At 49.4% G+C, this 25,109-nt stretch overlaps 1 protein-coding gene across 7 annotated transcripts; it reads left to right on the top strand.

The window, feature by feature from the left end:
* Positions 1–934: 934 nt before the first annotated feature.
* Positions 935–22,771, top strand: LOC140468154 (prostaglandin E2 receptor EP1 subtype-like). 7 transcript variants are annotated; one of them, XM_072564361.1, is made up of 3 exons: positions 935–1,016; positions 19,029–19,935; positions 21,791–22,771. In XM_072564361.1, exons 2-3 carry the CDS (start codon positions 19,078–19,080, stop codon positions 22,034–22,036), a joined length of 1,104 nt encoding a protein of 367 aa, XP_072420462.1. In that variant the 5' UTR covers positions 935–1,016; positions 19,029–19,077; the 3' UTR covers positions 22,037–22,771. The 7 variants fall into 7 exon arrangements, with proteins under 7 accessions (XP_072420462.1, XP_072420463.1, XP_072420460.1 ...); XM_072564362.1 differs by having other exon boundaries at positions 940–1,016; positions 19,032–19,935; XM_072564359.1 differs by having other exon boundaries at positions 941–1,103; positions 19,032–19,935.
* The last annotated feature ends 2,338 nt before the right edge of the window (positions 22,772–25,109 follow it).

Genomic DNA, 25,109 nt, shown 5'->3' with positions numbered 1-25,109 from the left:
GCCCTCCCCACCCCCACAGCCAGGGTCTGTCTCTCCTCACTGTCACCCCCACAGCCAGGGTCTGTCTCTCCTCACTGCCCTCCCCACCCCCACAGCCAGGGTCTGTCTCTCCTCACTGTCACCCCCACAGCCAGGGTCTGTCTCTCCTCACTGCCCTCCCCACCCCCACAGCCAGGGTCTGTCTCTCCTCACTGCCCTCCCCACCCCCACAGCCAGGGTCTGTCTCTCCTCACTCCCCTCCCCACCCCCACAGCCAGGGTCTGTCTCTCCTCACTCCCCTCCCCACCCCCACAGCCAGGGTCTGTCTCTCCTCACTGCCCTCCCCACCCCCACAGCCAGGGTCTGTCTCTCCTCACTGCCCTCCCCACCCCCACAGCCAGGGTCTGTCTCTCCTCACTGTCACCCCCACAGCCAGGGTCTGTCTCTCCTCACTGCCCTCCCCACCCCCACAGCCAGGGTCTGTCTCTCCTCACTGCCCTCCCCACCCCCACAGCCAGGGTCTGTCTCCTCACTGCGTTTCCCAGCACATGCTATTGGCACTACCCCAGCGCAGCGAGAGAGAGTTGGGAAAGGCCCGGGATTGTCCCCTGAACCATTAGCTCAGGCTCCTCCAGATGTTGGGAAGTGGAGCACACTTACACAACCACCAGCTGATTAAAACCAGAGAGTTTTCCTAGTGACCAGGCAGCCCCACAGTTTGAGAAAGGCAGAGACTGGATAGAAGTTTGGGGAGACAGGAATCTTCTCCTCTCCCCATGTGAAAGTGGCTCTACTCACTCGAGCTGGGAATAAAGTCAATCTGGAAGTTTGTTGATGTGCGTGGTTGCAATATTTCAGTTCTGACTGCAATCTGAGGATCCTATTGGCTGGGAGCAGAGGCAGTATTTAGTTATATAGGAGGACACAGAGAGAGAGAGAGAGAGAGAGTCAAAGTCAGGACTGTTCTCCTGTGGACACGCTGATTCAAGGAGCCCAGATGAGAAAAAGGCTGAGCCTGAGGACTGGCTAGTGAACTGGTGGGTGAAGATTTCCCAGCGATGATGGACATTGTGGTGGTCCCTGGCAGGCCGCTTTGATGCATCTGGTGGCAACTTGGAAGGAAGGCGAGTTCATTTCGATTGCCAACCTTCTTCCCCCCCCCCCTCAGAAGTTTTCGCGTGTTCAGCTTGCAAAGGAAACCACAAACGGAGAGAGAGTTCCTCTGTTATTTTCCAGCTTGCGTTTTCGGAGTGTAGACTGCAGTGTGTGTGTGTGTGTGAGAGAGAGAGATACAGTTGGAAATGTGGTCAGCACCCCCACAACCCTGCAGTCTGGCTGCTCTGCAGTTGTCCCTCAGGTAGGAAACTGGTCCCAGTTTCCCCTCCCCTACCCCTCCACTCTTTCCCCATCTCCTATAGGATCGAGTTGCTCACTAACCCCCTCTCTCTCAACAGCACTGTGAGCGTAGAGAGAGTCCGCCCCTCACTCTGTGGGCACATCAGTTAGGCGTTCTCAAGCTCCAGCCCAGGACAGTGGTGGGGTTGGGGGTTCTTTCTGAAGATCTGGTTTTGTGGGTTTGGGAAAGAGTTTAGGAACAGGCGTCTCTGCTGCTGCAGCTGCCCACAGGGCATTGGAAGAGGAGGGTTAAAGGTAGGCGGTTTAAATACAGGAGCTGGAGTGAATAAAGGGGACTCGTGTGTCAGTGACAGAGGATTCCCAAGGTTTCTGACACAGGGAGATGACGGGAAGTCTTCTGCTCTCTACAGTGGGTCGTTGTGATCCTGAGGGTGACCCCCAAAGCGATCCTGTCAATCGGATTAAGACCTTCCGGGGTTTGCCAGGCGATGGGGAAAGAGTGGTGTGGAGTTGGGGAGGGGGGAGATTGGGAACAGGCAGACTAGTGAAAATTGGAGCTGACATTACTGTATGTGACTCCTTCCTGCTCACTTTCACTAAAACAAGGTCAACTCTGTTCATGGTTCAGTGGGTGGTGCTCACCCCCCACCCCACAACCCCCACAAACCCTCCTTCCCCTCTTCACAAGTCCCCCGCACACACAAACCCTCCTGCCCTCCCCACACAGACCACCCCCCACACAAACCCTCCTGCCCCTCTCTCACAGACCACCCCCCCACACAAACCCTCCTGCCCTCCCCACACAGACCACCCCCCACACAAACCCTCCTGCCCCTCCCCACACAGACCACCCCCCACACAAACCCTCCTGCCCCTCCCCACACAGACCACCCCCACACAAACCCTCCTGCCCCTCTCTCACAGACCACCCCCCCACATACAAACCCTCCTGCACTTCCCCACACAGCCCACCTCCCCACACAGCCCACCTCTTCCCCCTCCCCACACAGCCCACCTCTTCCCCCTCCCCACACAGCCCACCTCCCCAGCCCCTCCCCACAAACCCTCCCGCACCTCCAAAGACCTGCAGCTCCAGAGTCCTCTCACTCCAGAGAACTGAACACCTCCTCCAGGCTCAGGGACTTCATTGTATGGGAGGGTCTCTCGACCCGAAACACTAACTGTGCTTTCTCTCTCCACGGGTGCTGCCAGACCTGCTGAGCTTCTCCAGCAATGTGCTGTGTTTTTGTTTTTGTTTGTTTGCGAGAGATTGAGAGCTCGGGCAGTGCTGAGCTGTCAGAGGCTGCTGTCCCGACCAAAGCCAGTGTCCCCCCCTCTCAGGCAGAGGGAGAAAAATCCTTCAGGGTGAGCTGAAGAAAAGCAGTGCCTCCTTTCCTGGTCATGACATGGCGGGGCCGGTGTTGGGCTGGGGTGGGCAGAGTTTAAAAATCACACCACACCAGGTCATAGTCCAACAGCTTCATTTGGAAGCACTAGCTTTCAGAGCGACGCTCCTTTATTAGGTGGTTGTTGTATGATTTTTAACTAGTTTCCTGGTGTCCTTGCCAACAATTCTCACTTGAACCGGATTATCAAGTTGTTGAATGTGTGACGTTTGCAGATTCTCCAAGAACAAAAGCTGACAGACTGAGACACACTGTTTGAAATAGTTTGTTACTTGTGGAATGTTGCTGCACGCCAATTCCCTTCCCTATGTCACAACAGGGCACGACCCTTGAAAAGGTATTTAATTGGGGAGTGTAGCAATCGGTGCTACATGAATACAAGTTCCTCCTGCTGATCCATGACCGTTTTGGATCTGACAAACCTGCCCCCCCCCCCACTGCGGTGAACCGTGCTTGCTGTCCGCAAAATTCGCTTTCATCCTGGTGAGCTGTGCTCAAATCTGCGCCCACTGTCAAAACAGAAAATCCCAATGTCAACAGTCACGCTGCAGTTACAGTTGCCTGCCTGTGGGGGAGGTGGTGGGGCTCTATCACCGCCAGAGGTGTCAAACCCAGCAGTTTGCTGGTGAGCGAGACCAGGGGAGTCAGGGGAGTTTTCCACACCCCAAAAGGCGTGGGGTGAAAGTACAGAGTATGTGCTTGTCCGTACTAACTGATTTGGTGTTGTAATCTGCATCTTTTTAATGGAGGGGAGGTGGGGGGGGTGGAAATGGAAGGGTGTAATCCTCCTCCCATTGACAGGCCACTGGGTGACATTTTTAGATTACTTACAGTGTGGAAACAGGCCCTTTGGCCCAACAAGTCCACACCGACCCGCCGAAGCACAACCCACCCATATCCCTACATTTACCCCTTCCCTAACACTACGGACAATTTAGCATGGCCAGTTCACCTGACCTGCACATCTTTGGACTGTGGGAGGAAACTGGAGCACCCGGAGGAAACTGTCCCATTTTGATTCTATTGAATTTGAAGTGCACCCGTGAGCATGATAAAACTCCGCTGTCTCTGCGTAAACACACTTACTCCCCTTTCCTCCTCTCCTCCCACCCCCTCGCTGATTTACTTACGCCCTTGGTCAGACAATCTCTCAATGTTCACACTTTCATCAAATTCATTTCTCAAAGCAAGCCCCAAAGTGCACGCAGTTGGAAGGATTTACAAACTGAGTGAATGTTGAGAGAGGAAGTGATAACCTCAGTAAACATTCCACTGCTTTTCCAGCAGTTTGTTTTTGTTAACACCTTCACGCTTGTGTTTGAACTCCTGCATGGCCTTCTTGCTCCCTCCCCCTCCCCTCCCCCAACCCCCTGTCCCCTTTATAATCTCCTCTGGCCCCACAGCCCTCTGAAATATCTTCACTTTTCTACCTCCGACCCCTTTTTTAGCATCCCCTCGCTTTAATCTCTCCATTACTACTGCTCGTGCATGGATTTCAAATGCTGGCATTCCCCCCCTACACTCCTCCACCTCCCCTGTCTCACTTTCCTCCTTTTTAAGGACATTCCTCAAACCCTCTTCCAACAAGTTTTCAATCACCATCTCCTTATGTGTGCACTCTGTTTCTGTGTTGCTGTGAAGTGCCTCTGGATTGTTCATGACATTTGAGGTGCTATATAAATGAAGTTCCTGTGCTGTTGTTATCTTACTAACCCTCAAATGGTTCCCAAGTATTGGAAGCAGCTACAGATTTGTTTATCTTTTAATGGATCAATACAATCAGCTGGAAAAAAGGAAGTAAGGTTTAGGAAAATATTCGAGAGAGAGACAAAGGTCTTCATAGAGGGAAGGGTATGGACAGAAAGGAAATAAAGACAACTTTGTAAAGAGTGTCAGGGAAACAGAATGAATGAACAAATGAAAGAAACGGAGATGGTGGAAAGACCAAAGAATTGCAGAGGAATATCAAGTGAAGCTTACAAAAAGTACACAGAGCAGAGTAAACAACCTGAAGCGATGAAGTGCAAAGGGAGTGAATGGCAAAAAGCTAAACAGAGGAACATAAACAGAGACAGGGACAGGGAAACTGGCGCGTGCACAGACACACACACATGCTGGTAGATGCAGACACACATTCAGAGAGACACATACAGACAGGGTATGGGGATCCATGCATACACCCACTGACACACTCAGAGACATGCGCAGAAATACATACAGGCACACAGAAGCAGACACACGCACAGAGAAAGACACATGCACACTCTGAAATAGGCACACACACACACACACAGATAGACACATGTCAGGATCCTTTTAATGGATCCATACAATCAGCAGGAAAAGAGAGGGGAAAATGAGGCTCAGGAAAATCTTTGAGGGAGAGACAAACTTCTGAGCTGCCTAATTCAGCCACTGTACAACTTGAGGTTCCTTCATGATCCACAGTGAGCTATCTGACCATCCCTAGTTGCCCCTCAGAAGGTGGTGGTGAGCTGACTTTGTGAACTGTTGAAGTCCAGGGGGTATAGGGACACCCGCAAGTGCTTAGAGAGGGAATTCCAGGATTTTTGACCCAGCAACAATGATCATATGAGCATATAAACATAGGAACCAAGAACAGGATTGGGTCATTCAGTGCTTTGGCCCTGCTGTACTGTTCAGTAGAACCATGAAGTATTCTGGTGTAACCTCAAACCTGCCTCACGGCCTATCCCTGATAACCTTTCACCCCCCCCCCCTCCCCCCGACCCCCCCCAGCTTAACAAGAATCCATCTATCTCTGCCTTAAACATATTGGGAGAATCCCGCTTTCACCAGTACTTTCAGGAACAGACCTCCCAACATTCATCACTTTCTGAGAGAAAACCTTTAGCCTCATCTCTGTTTTAAGTGGCCAACCTTCGATTATTAAACAGTGACCCCTAATTCCAGACTCTCCGACAGCAGGAAGCATCCTGTCCATATTCACCTGGTCAGGGCCCCTCAGGATCTTATCTGTTTCAAACAAGCCCCCCTGCCTCCAATGGATACAGGCCTGGCCTGTCTACTCTTTCCTCATAAGGTACCCGTCAATTCCAGGTTTGAGTCAAGAAACAGCTTTTATGAACAAAGTCAGAAATTTGTTGGAAAAGCTCAGCAGGTCTGGCAGCGTCCGTGGGAAGAAATCACAGTTAACATTTCGGGTTGAGTGACCCTCCTTCAGAACTGATAGTAGCTGGGAAAATGTTGCTTTTTGTACTAAATAAAAATCAGAAGAGAACTGTGGATGCTGTAAATCAGGAACAGAAACAGAAATAGTTGGAAACGCTCGGCAGGTCTGACAGCATCTGTGGAGAGAAATCAAGAGTTAACGTTTCAGGTCCAGTGACCCTCCCTCAGAGTAATGATAGCTGGGAAAAGGTCTTTTATGAACGGCTTCCCATCTAATAATATCCTCCCTCAATAATTTGGAGGTGCTGGTGTTGGACTGGGGTGGACAAAGTTAAAAATCACTCAACACCAGGTTATAGTCCAACAGGTTTAATTGTAAACTAATAGGAATAACCTCCTTATTCCTGGATTCCATTCTTTTTCCTGATGAATGAATGATAAAATTCCATTAAATTATTATTGGCTGGAACTGCATATGAAACTGTTTGAGATCCCGCTGCATCTCAAAGCTCAGCAATCTCCCCTTACAGTATTTCAATAATACACTATGTTTTATTCTTTCTGCTGAAGTAGGTAGTTACATTTTTATTCCCTGCTAAAATACATTTTTCCGTGCGTGCTCCCTCCATTTGGTTTGATTTATTGTGGTACAGTGAAAAGTTCAGTTTTGCGAGCAGTACAGACAGATCATAGCAAACGAGGACATACAGACCATGGGGTGCTCAGACAGAGCAAGGGTTGCAGGGTTATAGCTAAGCAGGACGTGCACTAATCAAGGTCAAGAAATTGTCAATATCTTTTTGTAATGTCCTTGTGTGCTCTTCACCATTTACTTTCTGACCTATCTCTGTGTCATTAGTAAACTTGGCACAGTCATTCATTCAGTGTGTATATCCAGAAAATGTTATATCAATTGCGGAGCTGTGTTTTTACTTGCTGCAATAGTTTTCGATGTGGTATCTTACCAAGTGCCTTTTGGAAATCTGGAAATTGAACATCTATTGGTTCCCCTTTAACCACAGCATGTTATCTTCATGGTTGCTCAGTGGTTCGCACTGCTCCCTCACAGCGCCAGAGTCGATTCCAGCCTCGGGCGACTGTCTGTGTGGAGTTTGCACATTCTCCCCGTGTCTGCGTGGGTTTCCTCCGGGTGCTCCGGTTTCCTCCCACAGTCCAAAGATGTGCAGGTCAGGGTGGATTGGCCATGCTAAATTGCCCGCAGTTTTAGGTACATCATTCGGAGGGAAATGGAACTGGGTGGGTTACTCTTCAGAGGGTTGGTGTGGGCTTGTTGGGCCGAAGCGTCTGTTCCCACACTGTAGGGAATCTAATCTAAAAAAAACTCCAGGAGATTGGTGCAAGTTAGAATGGTGTTTGGCCTGCAGGGGGGAGGAGAGATTTTTTTAAAAAACAAGACATAGGGCAAATTTTCCAGGAGTGGTTCTCCCCTATTCCTGCTATCCTTGTCCTTCAAGAAAGTAGAGATCGTGGGTTTGGAAACTGCTGTGAAAGGAGCTTCCCATTTGTTGCTGTGCATCTTGTAGACAGTAGACACCACAGCCACTGAGTGTTGGTGCTGGAGGGAGTGGATGTTTGGGGATGTGGTGCCAGTCAGGTGACTGCTTTGTCCTGGATGGTGTCAAGCTTCTAGAGTTTCATCATGGTCATTGTGATCAGTACAGTCACAGGTTACTGGTAACGTAGATGAAGTAAAGGCACCATTGTCCCACTCAACAGAGAGATGACTGGTGGTAGTTCAACTTGAGGATTGAGGTTGTGAAAGGGAGTCTTTTGTGGTAACCTCAGCTCGTGTGGGATTTGAACCCAGAGTTAGTCATCGAGATGTACCGCACGGAAACCGACCCTTTGGTCCAACTTGTCCATGCTGACCTGGCATCCCAATCTGACCTTGTCCCATCTGCCAGCATCTGACCCATATCCCTCTAAACCCTTCCTATTATCAACATCTCCCTGCATCCCAAACCAGTCTCCAGCTCATTGATTCCCTAGCAAAGTGGGTAATGTAGCAAAAACTTGGACAAGCAACAAGGCAATGAGTGATCTGATATTCTGTTTTTAAATGTTGATTTCAGGATAAATATTGGCCAGGACATTGAGAGAATTCCCTCCTCCCCCCTTCTTTTACAAATAACACCATCTGCCTCCGAGATAGAGCCTTGGTTTAATCTTCCATTTGAAAGACAGCCCCTTTTGACAGTGCAGCACTCCTTCAGCGTTGCTCCATCAGGAGCGTTAGCCTCTGGTGGCGCAGGGAAGTCATGGAGTCATACAGCACGGAAACAGACCCTTCGGTCCATCCAGTCCATGCTGACCCTAATCCCAATCTAAACCAGTCCCACCTGCCAGCTCCTGGCCCGTATCCCTCCAAACCTTTCCTGTTGTGTGACTCTGAAGGGAAGTGGGGGGAAGAATAGAAAAGTGCTAGTGGTAGGAGAGTCTGTAGTTAGATGGGTGGTCTTGGACGGGATTCCCGGAAGCTATGTTGCCTCCCAGGTGCCAGGATCCGGGATGTCTCTGATCGAGTCTACAAGATGCTGAAGGGGGGAGGGTGAGCAGCTAGAAGTCATGGTGCACATTGGCACTAATGGCGTAGTCTGCAAAAGGATAGAGGTCCAACAAGTGATTTCAGGGAGTTTCAGGGATAAGCGGATAGTAATCTCAGGATTGCTACCGGTACCACGTGCTAGTGAGGCGAAGAACAGAGAGCAAGTGCAGCTAAACACGTGGCTAACAGGGCTGGTGCAGGAGGGAGGGCTTCAGATACATAGATCGTTGGGGTACCTTCTGGGGAAGGTGGGACCTGTACCTGAAGGATGGGTTGTACTTAAACTGGAGGGGCACCAGTGTCCTGAATGGGAGAGTTGCTAGAGCTCTTCGGGAGGGTTTAAATTAGTTTGGCAGGGGGATGAGAATCTGAGCTAAAGATCAGAGGAGAGGGTAATTGGTGAAGGGACAGAAATAGAACGCAGAGAGTCTGGCAGGAAGGATACACTGTTGATGGGCAAAGGGATGGGTTAGAGTGTCTGTTTTAATGCAAGGAGTGTCAGGAATAAGAGATGAACTTAGAGCATGGTTCAGTACTTGGAAATACGATGCTGTGGCCATAATGGAGACATGGATTTCACCGGGGTAGGAACGGTTGCCGGGTGTTTCAGAGTTTAGGTCTTTTAAAAACAATGAGGGGAGTGAAAGTAGAGGGGGATGGCATCACAACTGCAGAAAAGAAGGTTGTTGAGGAAGAGTGGACGTCAGTAACAGGAAAGGAACAGTCACCGAATTTTTCTATAGACGCCCCAATAGCAGCAGAGAAATGGAAGGACAGATTGGATAAAAGATCTTGGAAAGGTGCAGATGTAACAGAGTTATTGTCATGAGTTCCCCAATATTGATTGGAACCTCCTTAGTGCAGATGGTCTGGATGGAGGCAGTTTTTTGTCCAGACTCAATATGTCGATAGGCTGACTGGGGGGCGGCCATATTGGATTTGGTGCTAGGCAATGAGCCAGGTCAGGTGTCAGATCTCTCGATGGGAGGGCATTTCGGTGACAGTGACCACAACCTCCTCACCTTTACCATCGCCATGGAGAGGGATAGCAGCAGACAGTGTGGGAAGCTATTTAATTGGGGGAGGGGAAATTATACTGCGATTAGACAGGAGCTATGGAGTATAAATTGGGGACAACCGTTTTACAGGAAAGGCACCACAGAAATGTGGAGGCTGTTTAAGGAGCACTTGTTGTGAGTGTTGGATAACTTTGTCCCACTGAGACAGGCAAGAGAATGGTAAGGTGAAGGAGCCTTGGATGACAAGCGAAGAGGGGCTTCTCTTCAAGAGAAAGAAGGAAGCTTAATTAAGATTAATGAGGCAAGGATCTGGCACAGCTTTAGAGGTTTACAGGATAGCTAGGAAAGAACTTCAAAAATGGACTGAGGAGAGCTAGGAGAGGCATGAGAAAGCCTTGGTGGGAAGGATTAGGGAAAACCCAAAGGAGTTCTACACGTATGTGAGGAATAAGAAAATGGTCAGAGAGGGTAGGGCCTATCAGGAATGGTGGAGGGAACTATGAAGAGGTAGGGGAGGCCCTAAATGAGTTTTTTGCTTCAGCATTCACTAGAGAGAGACCTTGTTAGTAGTGAAGACACGATGAACCAGGTTAATAGGCCTGAACAGATTGATATTAAGGAAGTGGATGTGCTGAAAATGCTGAACAATCAAGATAGATGGTCGGACAGATATATCCAAGGTTACTATGGGAAACGAGGAATGAGATTGCTGCACCTCTGGTGATGATCTTTGCATCCTCTCTCTCCACGGGAGTAGTACCAGCTGATTCGAGGGAGGCAAATGTTCTGCTGTTCAAGAAAGGGAATAGGGAAATCCCTGGGAATTACAGACCAGTCAGTCTTACTGGTCCAAAGATGCGCAGGTTGGGGTGAATTGGCCATGCTAAATTGCCTGTAGTGTTAAATGTTGGATACTAGGGTAGGGGAGTGGGTCTGGGTGGGTTACCCTTCAGAGGGTTGGTGTTGGGCCAAAGGGCCTGTTTCGACATTCTAGGGATTCTGTTTCTATTCTATTACGTCTGTGGTAAGGAAAGGAGACTGAGAGATAGGATGTATGACTATTTGGAAAAACATAGTTTGATTAAAGATAGTCAGCATGGCTTTGTGAGGGGCAGGTCATCCCTCCCAAGTCTTATTGGTGAAGGTTGAGCAGTGGATGTGGTGTCAGTGGATTTCAGTAAGGTATTTGATAAGGTTCCCCATGGTAGGCTCATTCAGAAAGTTAGGATTGGGATACAGGGAAAGATGACCGTCTGGGTACGGAATTGGCTGGCCAAAAGAAGACAGCAAGTGGTAGATGATGTAAAGTATTCTGCCTGGAGCTCGGTGATCAGTGGTGTCCGCAGGGATCTGTTCTTGGGCCTCTGCTCTTTGTAGTGTTTGTAAATGACTTGGATGAGGAAGTGGAAGATGGGTTAGTAAGTTTGCTGATGACACAAAGGTCGGTAGTGTTGTAGACCATATCGAGGGCTATTATAGGCTGCAATATGTCATTGACACGATGCTGAGCTGAGAAGTGGCAGATGGAGGTCAACCTGGTCAAATTTGAATGCTGAATATAGGGTTAAAGACAGGATTCTTGGAAATGTGAAGGAACAGTGCGATCTTGGGGTCCATGTACATAGATCCCTCAAAATTGCCACCCAAGTTTATATGGTTAAGAAAGCATATGGTGTTTTGGCCTCATTAACAGAGGGATTGAGTTTAAGAGCCGTGAGGTTTTGCTGCAGCTCTACAAGTCCCTGGTGAAACCACACTTGGAATATTGTTTCCAGTTCTGGTCACCCTCATTATGGGAAGGATGCAGATGCTTTAGAGAGGGTGCAGAGGAGATTTCTCAGGATGCGACCTGGATTAGAGAGCATGTCTTATGAAGAGAGGTTGAGTGAGCTCTGGTTTTTCACACTGGGAGAAGGAAGAGAGGTGACTTGGTTGGGGTGTACGAGGTAACGAGAGGCACAGATAGCCAGAGATTTTCCCTAGGGCAGAAATGGCTGTCATGAGGGGTCACTATTGTGAGGTGATTGGAGAGAGGTAGAGGGGAGATGTCAGAGGTAGGTTCTTTATGCAGAGAGTGGTGGGTGCATGGATTGCACTGCCAGTGGTGGTGGTAGAGTTGGAGACATTAGGGACACTTAAGCGACTGCTGGACAATCACATGGATGGCAGTAAATTGAGGGGTGTGTAGGTGAGGTTGACCTTAGATTGAGATAAACGCTCGGCACAACATCGTGGGCCGAAGGGCCTGTACTGTTCTATGTTCTACTCATGTATCCATCCCAATGTCTTTTAAACACTGTAATTATACCCATGTCCACCACTTCCTCAGGGGGTGTGGGGGGGAGTGGGGGTGAAGAGAGGAGGGAGGAATTTGCCTCATGTCTTTTTAAAATTCCTCTCCTCTCACCTGTTTAAAAATATGCCCCTTAATCTTGAAATCTCCCATCCTAGGGAAAAGACAACTGCCACTAACTCTATCTCTAGATCTCATTATTTTATAAACGTCTATCAGGTCGCCCCTCAACCTCCTACACTCCAGTGGAAAATAGTCCCAGCCTCTCCTTTTTAGCTCAAACTTTCCATTCCTAGCAACGTCCTGGTAAGTCTCTTCTGAACCCTCTGCAGCTCGGTAATAATCTTTCCATAACGGGGCGGCCAGAACTGCACATGGTACTGCAGAGGAGGCCTCACTGACCTCCTGTACTGGGAGACTGACGGATGTCACAGCTATTTCCTGCAGTCAGCAACATTGCAATCTCCTGCTCAGATCAACAGGAAAGCCAACACTGGACTGAGCTCAGTGTTTCCATTTTTAACCTGCTCTGGCATATGAATGTCAACATTTAAACAGATAAAATAACCAGGAGTATGTACTCGTGTGTTAAATGGAGTGGATGCAGAGAGTCAATAAAGGGGATCTGTTTCCAGTAAAGTGGTTGGGTGGGGGGGGGGGGGGGTGGAGGGCATGAGCATCTTAGCCAAATGGACAGTGTTTTCAGGAGATTAATAAAAACACCAGAGTGATCAGTACATTTTTAGCAATGAGTTTTCTGAAAGGTGGTGCCAGAAGGTTTAATAACTATGTACCAAAAAGCAAAACTTTGCTGCTCTATGGCCAATCGGTGTGTGTGTTGTGTGTAACATTGTCACAGCCAGAGGTCTACAGCAGACCAAAAGTCCCTTTGGCCCTTCAGTGCTGCACTGGTCAAAAACAGCCACTTACCTATTCTAACCCCACCTTCCAGCACTTGGTCCAAACCCTTGTATGCCTTAGTGAGTGGGGTTAGCTCTTTCAAAGGGCTAGGGCAAATACTGTGGGCAGAATGGCTTACAACTTTGATGTTTAACGTTGGAAGCAGTTCAGAGATGGTTCACTTGACTGATCCCTGCCACAAAGGGGTTTATCTCATGAGGAAAAGGTGGATAGACAGAGTGTGTCTTGGCACTTGGAGTAAGTGGCGATCTTCTTGGGGTGTGTACCTTCCTGAGGGGAGTTGACAGGCTGGATTCTGAGACGATGCTTCCCCTTCGTGGAGATAAGACTGGGGGGAGAGCACTTTGAGGGTCAGAACAATGTTGTTGCTAATATTTGGAAACTTATGCCAGCAAGCAGCGTGCAGGGGACGAAGTCTGAGTTCACAGCTCACCCAAAACCTTGCATACTGTGGTGGGGCTCAGCACAGAACTCCAAAAGTACACGGGTGGACAGGTTTGAGGTGTTGCTGGCAGTTGAGTTAGGCTGGATTTTAGCTGTAAGTCAGTCAGACGTCTTCAGAAATAGTAAGGAATTTGAAGTTAAGATCATGATTAGGTGAGCTGTTTCAATTCCGATAGAAAGCATCAGGTCTGCATTCAGTCTCGAAGCATTTTAACTTGGTGCCAACTCCTTCTCTTTCCCCAAAACCCTATGTTTTGTTTCAGTTTAAACAACCACCAATGAGCCCTTGAAGACCTTGGCTGAACCTGCCTCCAGCACGGTGCATTCCACTCCCTAACCACTCGCTGTGTGAAAAGATTTCTTTTCCTCATTTAACATTTGGGGTTCCTTTTACAAATTACTGTCAAATTGTGTGCTCTGACTCTCAATCCTTTTCCAAGAAAGAACATGTTCTTCCCCCCCACCCCCCCAACTTTGCCCAAAAGCCTCTGACTTTGAACTTTGCTATCACTTCTCCTCTTCACCTTCTCTCCTCTCCAATTTTCCCTAATACCTGAAGTTTCTCATTCCCAGAATCATTGTCATAAACCTCTCGTACAATGTGTTCACATCTTATCTAAACTATACAATCTTCCAGTAGAGAGCTAGCTAGTGTTCTGTATAAGTTAATTGTAACTCCCTGCTCTGTACTCTAAGCTGCTCTAGTTATTTTTTGCAGCTCTTTCTGTCTGTCCTGGAACTTGTAATCACTTACTTTTGTATACACACCCAGGTCCCTCTGTCCCTGCACCCCCCTTTAGAATGGTTGCCTCCCAATGTCTGTCCATGTTCCTTGCAGTAAAAAGCATCACCTCACACTTCCCAACATTGAGGTTCACCTACCCCCTCCAGCAGGGCACCTTTGGAATTTGGCAGTGATTACAATGATCTTAAGCAGCAAACTTTGAAATTATCCCCAGTGCACTGGACGTAGATTATAAATGGATTTCAGGAATATATAAATTCCATTAGCGACCCCTGGAGAATTCCACTAAAAGCTTTCATCTAGCCTGACCAATACTTATTAACTATTAATCTGTTTCCTCTCCCTCCGGAAATGTGTACCAATATTGTTGCTACTAACCCCTTTATCCCATCACTTATCACTTGCCTCTAGATCTCTGCTGTCTAGTACTGTATTGAATGCCTTTTGGAGGGGATGCAGATCTCATCGATGGAAAGTTCTCAAGGGGCCGAATGGCCACCTCCTTCCTTCTAATTACAATCCCTACAGTGTGGGAGCAGGCCATTTGGCCCATCGAGTTCATACTGTCTGTCTGAAGAGCATCCAACCCCCTATAACCCTGCATTTCTAATAGCTAACCCACCCAGCCTGCACATTGGACAATTTAGAATGGCCAATCTCACCCTAAACTCCACATCTTTGGACTGTGGGAGGAAACCCACGCAGACACGGGGAGAATGTGTAAACTCCACACAGTCGCCTGTGGCTGGAATCGAACCCAGGTCCCTGGTATTGTAAGGCAGCAGTGCTAACCACTGTGCCACCCCTAATCACTATAAGATAGTGCACAGGGGGATTTAAACCCCCAGTCAATAAAATCTTCGTAGAAGTTACAGTTGAGTTAAACTTGAAACCATTGCTGGTCCTGTGGATTTTTTTTTGCACACCAACAGTTGACTGACAGTTAACCCACTCTAACTCTGGGATTAAGAGTCTAATGATGACCATGAATCTATTGTCGATTGGGGGGGAAAGCCCATCTGGTTCACTAATGTCCTTCGGAGAAGGAAACAGCCATCCTTACCCACATGTGACTCCAGACCCACAGCAATGTGGTTGACCCTTAACTGCCCTCTGGGCCATAAATGCTGGGCCCAGCCAGTAATGCCTGATCCAGTGAATGAGTTTTTTTTTAAGGATCGTGAAACAACATCACCCATCGCTCATGCCTCAGTCTGTCAGACGTGGCTCCACCTTACCCAGTGACCCTGCGTTCAGAAAAATAAATGTTCAAGTGGTTGAAACGAGCTGGCGCAGGCTGACTGCTGTATTTGAAAAGCAGGCCTTTTCCTTCTATTGAGAGGGGGGTGTCACTGGCACGGCAAGTACTTATAGTCTGGGAGTGTGAGTGCTCCATAAACACGGTGTATAAACGCTGCCAGGGAGCAGCTTGATGTCCCATCCCAGTCCATGCTGCCTCCCAGTGGCGATGAGTTGGAATTGACAGGATGGCTGGGCTGGGAACTTGTGCCCCAACACACAGGAACTCCAATCTGATGGTTCGTTCATGTTGATGGTGGGTTTTTTGTTTTCTTCGCTGCTTTCCAGCTGTATCCTGTCTTCATCACACAAGCTCAAGCCACCAAGTCGGTCCCCGCGGGTCACTTTCACCCGAACCTCTGACTCTCGACGCACCCAGCTATTCGGGTCAGGGAGGCAGCCCAGCTCCCCAAGGCAGCACCTTCCAAACCCACCACCCACTCCCGTCCAAATGGGCAAGGGCAGCAGATACACGGGGACACCACCCTCACACAGAGCGGGAGAATCTGGGACCCACTCCCCCCCTGTGTAGTCAACACCAGTAATGTGTTTAAGGGGACAGGGGTAGAACAAACAAGGAAAATTTAGAGTCCAGGAACAGGCCCTTCGGCCCTCCAAGCCTGAGCCTATCCAAATCCACTGTCTAAGCCTGTTGCCCAACTCCTAAGGATCTGTATCCCTCTGCTCCCCACTTACTCATGCATCTGTCCAGATGCACCTTAAATGAATCTACCGTTGCCTGCCTCTACCACCTCTGCTGGCAATGTGTTCCAGACACCCACCACCCTCTGTATAATGCACTTGCTGCGTGTATCCCCCTCACAGCGCCAGAGACCTGGGTTCAATTCCCGCCTCAGGCGACTCTCTGTGTGGAGTTTGCACATTCTCCCCGTGTCTGCGTGGGTTTCCTCCGGGTGCTCCGGTTTCCTCCCACACTCCAAAGATGTGCAGGTCAGGTGAATTGGCCATGCTAAATTGCCCGTAGTGTTAGGTAAGGGGTAGATGTAGGGGTATGGGTGGGTTGCGCTTCAGAGGGTCGGTGTGGACTTGTTGGGCCAAAGGGCCTGTTTCCACACTGTAATGTAATCTAATCTAAACTTTTCACCTCTCACCTTGAACGCGTGACCTCTTGTTATTGAATCCCTCAACGTGGGAGAAAAGCTTATCTCTCTCTACCTTGTCCATACCCTTCATGATTTTGTAGACCTCAGTCGCCACCCCATCTCCTTTTTTTAATCATGAAAACGATCCTAACCTACTCAACCTCTCTTCATAGCTAGCACCTTCCATACCAGACAACATCCTCATAAAACCTCTCTGCACACTCTCCAAAGTGTCCACATCCTTTTGGTAATGTGGTGACCAGAACTGTACACCGTATTCTAAATGTGGCCGAACCAATGTCGTATACAATTTTAACATGACTTGCCAGCTCTTATACTCGATACCCCGTCCGATGAAGACGAGCAGACCATATGCCTTCTTGACCACTCTATCCACCTGTGCAGCAACCTTCAGGGTACAATGGACCTGAACTCCCAGATCTCTCTGCCCATCAAATTTTACCTCAAATCCTGGAAGGGAGTGAGACTCTGGTTATGTTCCAGAGTATATTCATCACAGCTGTGTCTTCCCATCACTTCAAACAGAGTTTTATAGTTATCTATAGCCACACGAGAGAAACTAATTAAAGGTTAGTGTTGACACGAATCTCCTGCCCAGAGAACTCTCCCCAGCGGCTACTTGTAAACTGGAAAAGTTGTGTTTAAGAGTATAATCCCCTTCTGTTAGTCAGTAACAGGAAAACAGTTGGTAAAACACAAATGCATGGCCAGTTTCCAAGACTAAAACCTTGGGGTGAAAGGGTCACACACACACGCACACGCACACACTCCCCTCAGACACACACACTCACGCACTCACTCTTATAAATCACCTGCAGATTTCAGTTCATGTGCAGTTTATTTTTTCTTTCTGGAACCTGGCTGTATTGAGACCAGTCCGCAGATTGCTGCTTCTCAGGCTAACTCAGTGCAATGGGGACAGTGAGAGAATGGTAGCACAGTGGTTATATAGCTGGCCAGGAACGTGAAGTAATCGGGTTCAAATCTCACCACAGCAGCTGAAACTTGAAATTGAGTTAAATAAATCTGGAATTGAAACCTAATATTGACCAAACAGAAAGCTACTGTTGACTATTGTAAAACCCCATCTGGGTCAGTAATGTCCTTTTGGGAAGGAAATCTTCCATCCTTAACTGGTCTGACCTGCATGTGACTCCAGACCCAAAGCAATGTGGTTGACTCCTAATTGCCCTCTGGGGCAATTAGGGATGGGGCAATAAATGTTCTCGATAGTGATGCCCACATCCTGTGAATGTTTAAGAAAAAAAAGGGAGGAAGTTAGATTACTTAGTGTGGAAACAGGCCCTTTGGCCCAACAAGTCCAAAGGGCAAACCACCCCGACCCATTCCCCTTCACCTAAATCTACAGGCAATTTAGCATGGCCAATTCACCTAACCCACACATTTTTGGGGTGTAGGAGGAAACTACAGCACCCGGAGGAAACCCATGCAGACACGGGGAGCAAACTCCACACAGAGAGTCGCCTGAGGCAGGAACTGAACCCAGGTGTCTGGCGCTGTGGGGCAGCAGTGCTAACCACTGTGCTGCCTGTTGGAGTTGGGATCAGGGAGAGAGATACTGGATGAGTGGTGCTGGAAGAGCACAGCAGTTCAGGCAGCATCCAACGAGCAGCGAAATCGACATTTCGGGCAAAAGCCCTTCATCAGGAATAAAGGCAGTGAGCCTGAAGCGTGGAGAGATAAGCTAGAGGAGGGTGGGGGTGGGGAGAGAGTAGCATAGAGTACAATGGGTGAGTGGGGGAGGGGATGAAGGTGATAGGTCAGGGAGGAGAGGGTGGAGTGGATAGGTGGAAAAGAAGATAGGCAGGTCGGACAAGTCATGGGGACAGTGCTGAGCTGGAAGTTTGAAAAAATGCAGCTCCTCTAACTGTGTAGCACTCCCTCAGGAATGTCGGACTAGATTGAGGTCGGAGAATGAAATCTCTCGAATGTGCTACCTGAGGAGGGATTGAGGTGAAATGACGTGGAACTGGCTCAGAGTGAAGCTCTCAATGCCACAGACCTGGTTTCTCAACTCCTGTTAGATATCACATTTTCATGCATTGCTCTGAAAAACTTTTCAAAGTCTAAGCGATTGCTGATAGTTGGCCCTTAAGCGAATGACTTTCTGGATGTTGTTGTTCGGTGTCTTTGTCTTGTAAAAATTAACTTAACCCTTTATGGAGTCATACAGCACAAAAACAGACCGTTCGGTCCAACCAGTCCATGCCAAACATAATCTCAAACTAAACTAGTCCCACCTGCCTGCTCCAGGCCCATATCCCTCTAAACCTTTCCCTTTATAACTTTACCCAGTTCGCACTTCCTCTGGAAGTTCATTCCATGCATGGACCACCCTCTGTTTTTAAAAATTGCCCCCATGTCTTTTGTAAATCTCTCTCCTCTCTTTAAAAATATGCCCCCCAGTCTTGTAATTCCCCTACCCTAGGGAACAGATACCTGCCATTCACTGTATCTATCCCCCTCATAATTTTATAAACCTCTATAAGGTCACCCCTCAGCCTCCTATGCTCCTGTGAAAAATGTCCCAGCCTCCTCTTATAACTCAAACCCTCTATACCCAGCAACATCCTGGTAAATCTCCTCTGAACCTTCCAGTTTATATATATTAATGCTATGTTAATATAATATTACATAAAATTTATGTACTGTAATAAAGAATTTGTGTTTATATTATAATGTATCATTTTCATTTCTCTCAGTAGGTGCATCAATGGATTTGTATTGGCTATGGACATGAGGAGATAAATAATGGCTCAATATGGGAACATGACAGTGCTCTATCAAGGCTTTGTTAATGGCAACAGCAGCTCTACGGTCAACAGTAGCCTCCTTCACAGCAGCCTATCCCAGAACAACACCAACCCTGTACTGTGTCCATGGAAGCCTACCAACTCGTCCATGGCTGTCGCGATTCCCAGCTTCTCAATGACTCTGGGTGCCTTGTCCAACATCATCGCCCTCGTCATCCTCATCAAATCCTACGCCCGGTTCCGCAGGCGATCCAAGGCCACCTTCCTGCTCTTCGCCAGCAGCCTGGTGCTGACTGACTTTGTCGGGCACGTCATCCCTGGCGCACTGGTCCTGCGGCTCTACTCGGAGAACATCGTCAGCGCTGGGCCCATGTGCCAGTTCCTGGGCGGCTCCTTGGTGTTCTTTGGCCTGTGCCCGCTCTTCCTGGGCTGCGTCATGGCGATCGAGCGGTGTGTAGGCGTCACCAAGCCCCTGCTCCACTCCGCCGTGGTGACCCCCACCAGGAGTAAGCTGGCCGTGCTCTGCCTTTGGCTGACGGCCGGGCTCGTCGCTTTCCTGCCCTTCCTGAACTTTGGCCGATATGGCATCCAGTGCCCAAGGACCTGGTGTTTCATCCGACTGCAAGGCCCTGTCCAGCACTGGACAGAGGATGCCTTTGCCCTGCTCTTCTGTCTCCTGGGAGTGATGGCCCTGTTGGTCTCACTGGTCTGCAACACTATCAGTGGAGTGACCCTCATCCAGGCCAGGATTAAGAAGCAGAATTGTAACCGCAGAGCAAAATCCCACGACATCGAAATGGTCATCCAATTAATTGGGATCATGATGGTGTCCTGCATCTGCTGGAGCCCTCTTCTGGTGGGTATTGGCATTGCCGTGCAGCATGGCATCAGTGGGGGGGCAGGGGAGGGAAGGTGGTGGTGGTGGTGGTGGTGGTGAGGATAAGTGACAGAATCCCAGAGCTCAGGGTCTGGGCTGGAGGAGGGGACAGAGATAGGGAGGGGGTGTGGGGGCTGGAGGAGGGGTCAGAGATAGGGAGGGGGTGCGGGGGCTGGAGGAGGAGACAGAGATGGGGAGGTGGTAGAGGGGCTTGAGGAGGGGACAGTGATATGGAGGGGCTGGAGAAGATGTCAGAGATAGGGAAGGGACGTAGGAGGCTGGAGGAGGGGTCAGAGATAAGGAGGGATTTGGGAGCTGGTGGTTGTTACAGAGATAGGGAGGGGTTGTAGGGGCTGGAGGAGGTGAGAGAGATAGGGATGGATTGGAGGGGCAGGAGGAGGTGTCAGAGATAGGGAGAGGGTGTGGGAGCTGGAGGATGTTACAGAGATAGGGAGGGAGCGTAGGGTCTGGAGGAGGGGACAGAGATGTGGAGGAGGGGACGGAGATAGGGAGGGGGTGGAGGAGGGGACGGAGATAGGGAGGGGTTGGTGGAGGAGGGGACGGAGATAGGGAGGGGTTTGTGGAGGAGGGGACGGAGATAGGGAGGGGTTGGAGGGGCTTGAGGAGGGGACAGTGATATGGATGGGGTGGTGGGGCTGGAGGAGGGGTCAGTGATAGGGAGGGGGTGTGGGAGCTGGAGGGTGTTTCGGAGATAGGGAGGGGTCGTTGGGGGTGGAGGAGGGGACAGAGATGGGGAGGGGCGTTGGGGTGGAGGAGGGGACAGAGATGGGGAGGGGGCGTTGGGGGTGGAGGAGGGGACAGAGATGGGGAGGGGTTGTAGGGGGTTATAGAGATAGGGAGGGGGTGTAGGAGCTGGTGGAGATGACTGAAGGGGGAAGTTAAAGCTGAGTTTAATATCGGGAAGTAATGGAACAGAGACGTCTTGACTCAGATACATAACACGTTGAAGTTTGTCCGAGTTGCCAGGGTGGGTTAAGAAGGTGTTTAGCACACTTGCCTCCATTGCTCACTGAGGTTGTACAGGATGTTAGTGAGGTCTCTTCTGGATTAATGTGTCCAGTTCTGGTCACCCTGTGACAGGAAGGATATTATTGAACTGAGAGAGCTCTGGAAAAATTTACCAGGATGTTGAGATATAAAAACAGACTGGAAACACTGGGACTCTTTTCCCTGGAGCGTTGGAGACTGAGGGGTGACCTTATTGAGGTTTCTAAAATCATGAGGGGCAGAGGTAAGGTGAATGATAGTGTGGGGGAGTTCAAAATTGGGGGCATGTTTTCAAGGTGAGGGGAAAGATTTAAAAGGAACATGAGGGGCCAGGTTTGTTTTTAAGAGGGTGGTTCATGTGTGGATCCACGTTCCACAGAAAGTGGTGAATGTGGATACAGTTAAACATTTCAAAGCTATTTGGATAAATCCATGACTGGGAAAGGTTTGGAAGGATAGGGGCCAGGAGCAGGCAGGTGGGACTAGTTTAATTTGGGATTAGGGTCAGCATGGGCTGGTTGGACCGAAGGGTCTGATTCCATGCTGTGAAGAGAAACTGGATTAAGTTTAGTTTATTTTCATCGTTAGAAGTCCTGAAGAGATTTGTTTGGTGTGGTTTCTTCCTTATCGCGACGCACTCACAGCAGAACAATGTACAGGCTGCTGTTCAAAATGGCTGCAGTTTTGGCTTTGAATATCTCCGAGAGGTTGGGAGGAGGATGCCCTTGTGTAGCATCAACACTGACAAGATGGGCTGAATGGCCGTACGGCTAATGTATCTCCCTTCGCTGTTTGGTAAAGTGTTCACTTTGTTTGACCTCCCCAGGTGACCGTCGGCCTGAACAGCATCCGGACTGTCAAGGAGCTCTCCTGGTTGAGCTTCCTCGGCGTGCGGATGGCATCCTGGAATCAGATCCTGGATCCCTGGGTGTACATCCTGCTCCGGAGGGCGGTCTTGAGGAAACTTTACACCATGCTTGTAAGCAAGACGGACTTCAATAAGAGCAAGTTTGACCGCTGGGAGATCAGCTCCTTTCAGAGTTCGGAACGCAGCGTCATCAACAAATACTGAACGGGGGGGGGGTCACCTGATGAAGATGGGAAACCAAAGATGTTGATGAGGAGACTCCCCCCCCCCCACCCCAAGCCACCCTGAGAGGAACATCAGGCTGCTTCAGCTGGCACTGGAGGAAGCTGATATCTTGAGAAAAGACTTTCGCTCTCTCGGGGTCCTGTAGAGTTACTGTCTGTTAATGTCCCAGCAGAAATCTGTTGGTCATTTTAACCCATTGGGATATGATTCCAATCACCATGCCCTGTGGATAGAGACGTTCAGTCTGAAAATGGATCAAACGTACCTGGAGTTCCAGAAGATTAGATCCAGTGCTATTCTCAAGAATGTGCACAAACTGACTGACCAAGGGCGTGGTCAAGCCATCTCTTCCAACCAACACTGGAGAATCGATGAGAACATTGCTTTGGGGGTCAAATGAGATTTGAGGAGGGCAGGTGTGACCTGGTAACAGGCAGGGTGGGCAAAGGTCATGGGAACTATGACCCCAAAGAGCCCTCAATGCGATGGTCAAGCGAACATTAGGCTCTATTGGGAGCTCATGGGTGGAGAGTCCAGAATTGCTTTGGCCACTCTTCACTCGGCCGAGAGTGCTGGTTTGTGGTTGGCCAGAAGTCCTTCTCTGTGTGAAAAGTTGACTCCTTGGATTTGTTGGGGCTTTGTGGGGAGGGGAAGGTAGTTTGTTGGCAGCTCCATCACCAACACCATCCTCCCTCTTTCACTTCGGCGGGGGGGGGGGGGGGGGGGGGTGGGGGAGGAATTTCAGGGAATATCTGACTTGGGCAGAACTGGCCTGCTCTCTTGGAGTAGGGAAAAGGGGATGGGGAACTCTGCAGTGGAGTGTTAGAGCACCCAACAGCAGCAAACTATTACCAAGTGGTTACAATGCCAGGGAGAGTCCTTCCTGTCTGCTGTGTGCCTGCCATCGGTGTTTGATGTTGCAATTGTACAGTTGTGTGACCAAAGCTTTCCCTCATCTTGCCTGCATGCCTGGAGACTGTCAGATTAACAGCTGGCTGCTGTAGAAATCTCCAACATTAGAAGATTTGGAGCCAACCTCTCGTGCTGTGGTGTGAGTCACACTGACTGCCTGCATGACACTGATGCGCTGACCAAGCCAATTTCCTTTCATTGTTTGGGAGTTTACTGTGGTTGCTTGAAGTTTGTGTTTTTTTTTGGCAGAATGCTGCCTTTTCTTCATTGGGTGGGTCCTGAGCTTTGCTGCTCCCTGGTGGGGCATCTCTGGGTTCTTGTCTGGATGCTCATAGAAAAGAGGCATTCCTATCATTTTTTTTTTCATTCCAACCTCCTGTAATGTGTCCCCATCTCTCTGGTAGCAGGCCCACCCCCCCCCCACCCCAGTCCCCATCTCCCTCCCCCTAACCTTATCCCAGTCCCCACTTCCTTTCCCCCAACACCCCCCCCACCTTATCCCAGTCCCAACCTCCCAACTCTGCAACACCCTCTTGACCTGTCCATCTTCCTTCCCACCTATCTGCTCTGAGCTATCATCATCACCAGCATCACCCCACCCCCCCCCCACCTCCCTTTGCCTATCCCATTTCCAGCTACCTTCTTCCCCCAGCCTCAACCCACCCTCCCATTAGTATCTCAGCCCCCATGGCCCATAAACCTCATTCCTGATGAAGGGCTTATGCCCGAAATGTTGACTTTCCTGCTCCTCGGATGCCTCCCGACCGGCTGTACTTTTCCAACGCCTCACTCTCCGACCCTGTTTCTTTTTGTGTTGTACTAAACGTACCCCTGAGCAAACGGTCCCCAAACTGGGCTGGTCTGAAACCATCAATGGACACTGTTCCTGCAAAACCCCATTCAGTAGTAACCTCTTCACACACAGCGTGGGGAGAAGAGGGATCTGGGAAGGAGTTAAGCTGTATATACTCCCATTAAAAGTCAATATAGTGTCTCAGTAGTGAGAGAGAGAGAGAGAGAGAGATGGACAACTGGCGGTGAGCTGAACCAGAGTCATCATTCCCCCATCTCCCCAGATGGATTTGAGAGGGAGATTTCTCTCATAGGGGGTGATCTCCACCCAAGGCAGGAATCGAACCCACCCCTGTTGGTATCACAAGCCGGCCGTCCAGCCAACTGAGCTATGGGGAAGCTGGAGAGAGGTGCGAGGGTGAAGGAGGAATGTCAAACGCCAAGACCAGACTGGCTAAACAGCCTCGTTCTGGGTTTTGCGTTGTTGATACAAATGCTCGAGCCTCACACAAGCCCCCCTGTGCCTCTGGTAGTGAAAGAGTTCACTCTGCAAGGACCTTGACGGTTAACAGTACCATCCCTTCCCGGTATGTAGCAGTCATCCTGACCTGCAGTAACCTCCCAGAACCCAAAGGCTCAGTAGATCCAAGTGGACGCTCGCTGTGTGCTGCTGAAGGAGTATGGTCTTCGGGTGGGACACACATACACGATCCTATGGCTGTAGTTCAAAAAGGAACAGGAATCCTATCCAATATTCCCAGCCAGCATTAATCACATCAGTGCTTGTGGGGTCTTGCTCAGGCCAGTAGGGAAAACAGGCCATTCAGCCCACACCAACCCTCCGAGTTAACCCTGCGTTTTCCCCTGGCTAATCCACCTAGCCTACACATCCCTGGGGTAATTTAGTACAGCCAATCCACCCTGACCTGCACATCTCTGGACTGTGGGAGGAAACCCGTACAGACATGGGGAGAATGTGCAAACTCCACACAGTCACCCGCGGCTGGAATCGAACCTGGGTCCCTGGGGCTGTGAGCCGTGCACAGAGGGCCATGAAAAGGGGCTATCAAACCCTTTCCCAAGATGACACTGACTTTGCCGCTTGGAGCTATGGGAAGTGGAGGAACAGATAGAGGCAGGTATAATCCTTCAGGACGGGGCTAGGTATAATCCAAAATAATATCGCTAAAAGTAAATGCACTGACCACTTTCTAGAAAAATCCAGAACTCATTGCCAGGCAAGGCTATGGCACAATCTGAAGGGGTTAAGTCTTAACCTACAGTAACTGTTGGCAATAGACTCCTTGATGAATTGCACTTTACTTTGCAAGAGGCACTTCAATGAATG

Source organism: Chiloscyllium punctatum, chromosome 46 (genome assembly GCF_047496795.1).
Source record: "Chiloscyllium punctatum isolate Juve2018m chromosome 46, sChiPun1.3, whole genome shotgun sequence".
Taxonomy (NCBI): domain Eukaryota; kingdom Metazoa; phylum Chordata; class Chondrichthyes; order Orectolobiformes; family Hemiscylliidae; genus Chiloscyllium; species Chiloscyllium punctatum.
The sequence above is the reverse complement of the archived record's forward strand: the minus strand, read 5'-3'. Positions and strand labels throughout refer to the sequence as shown.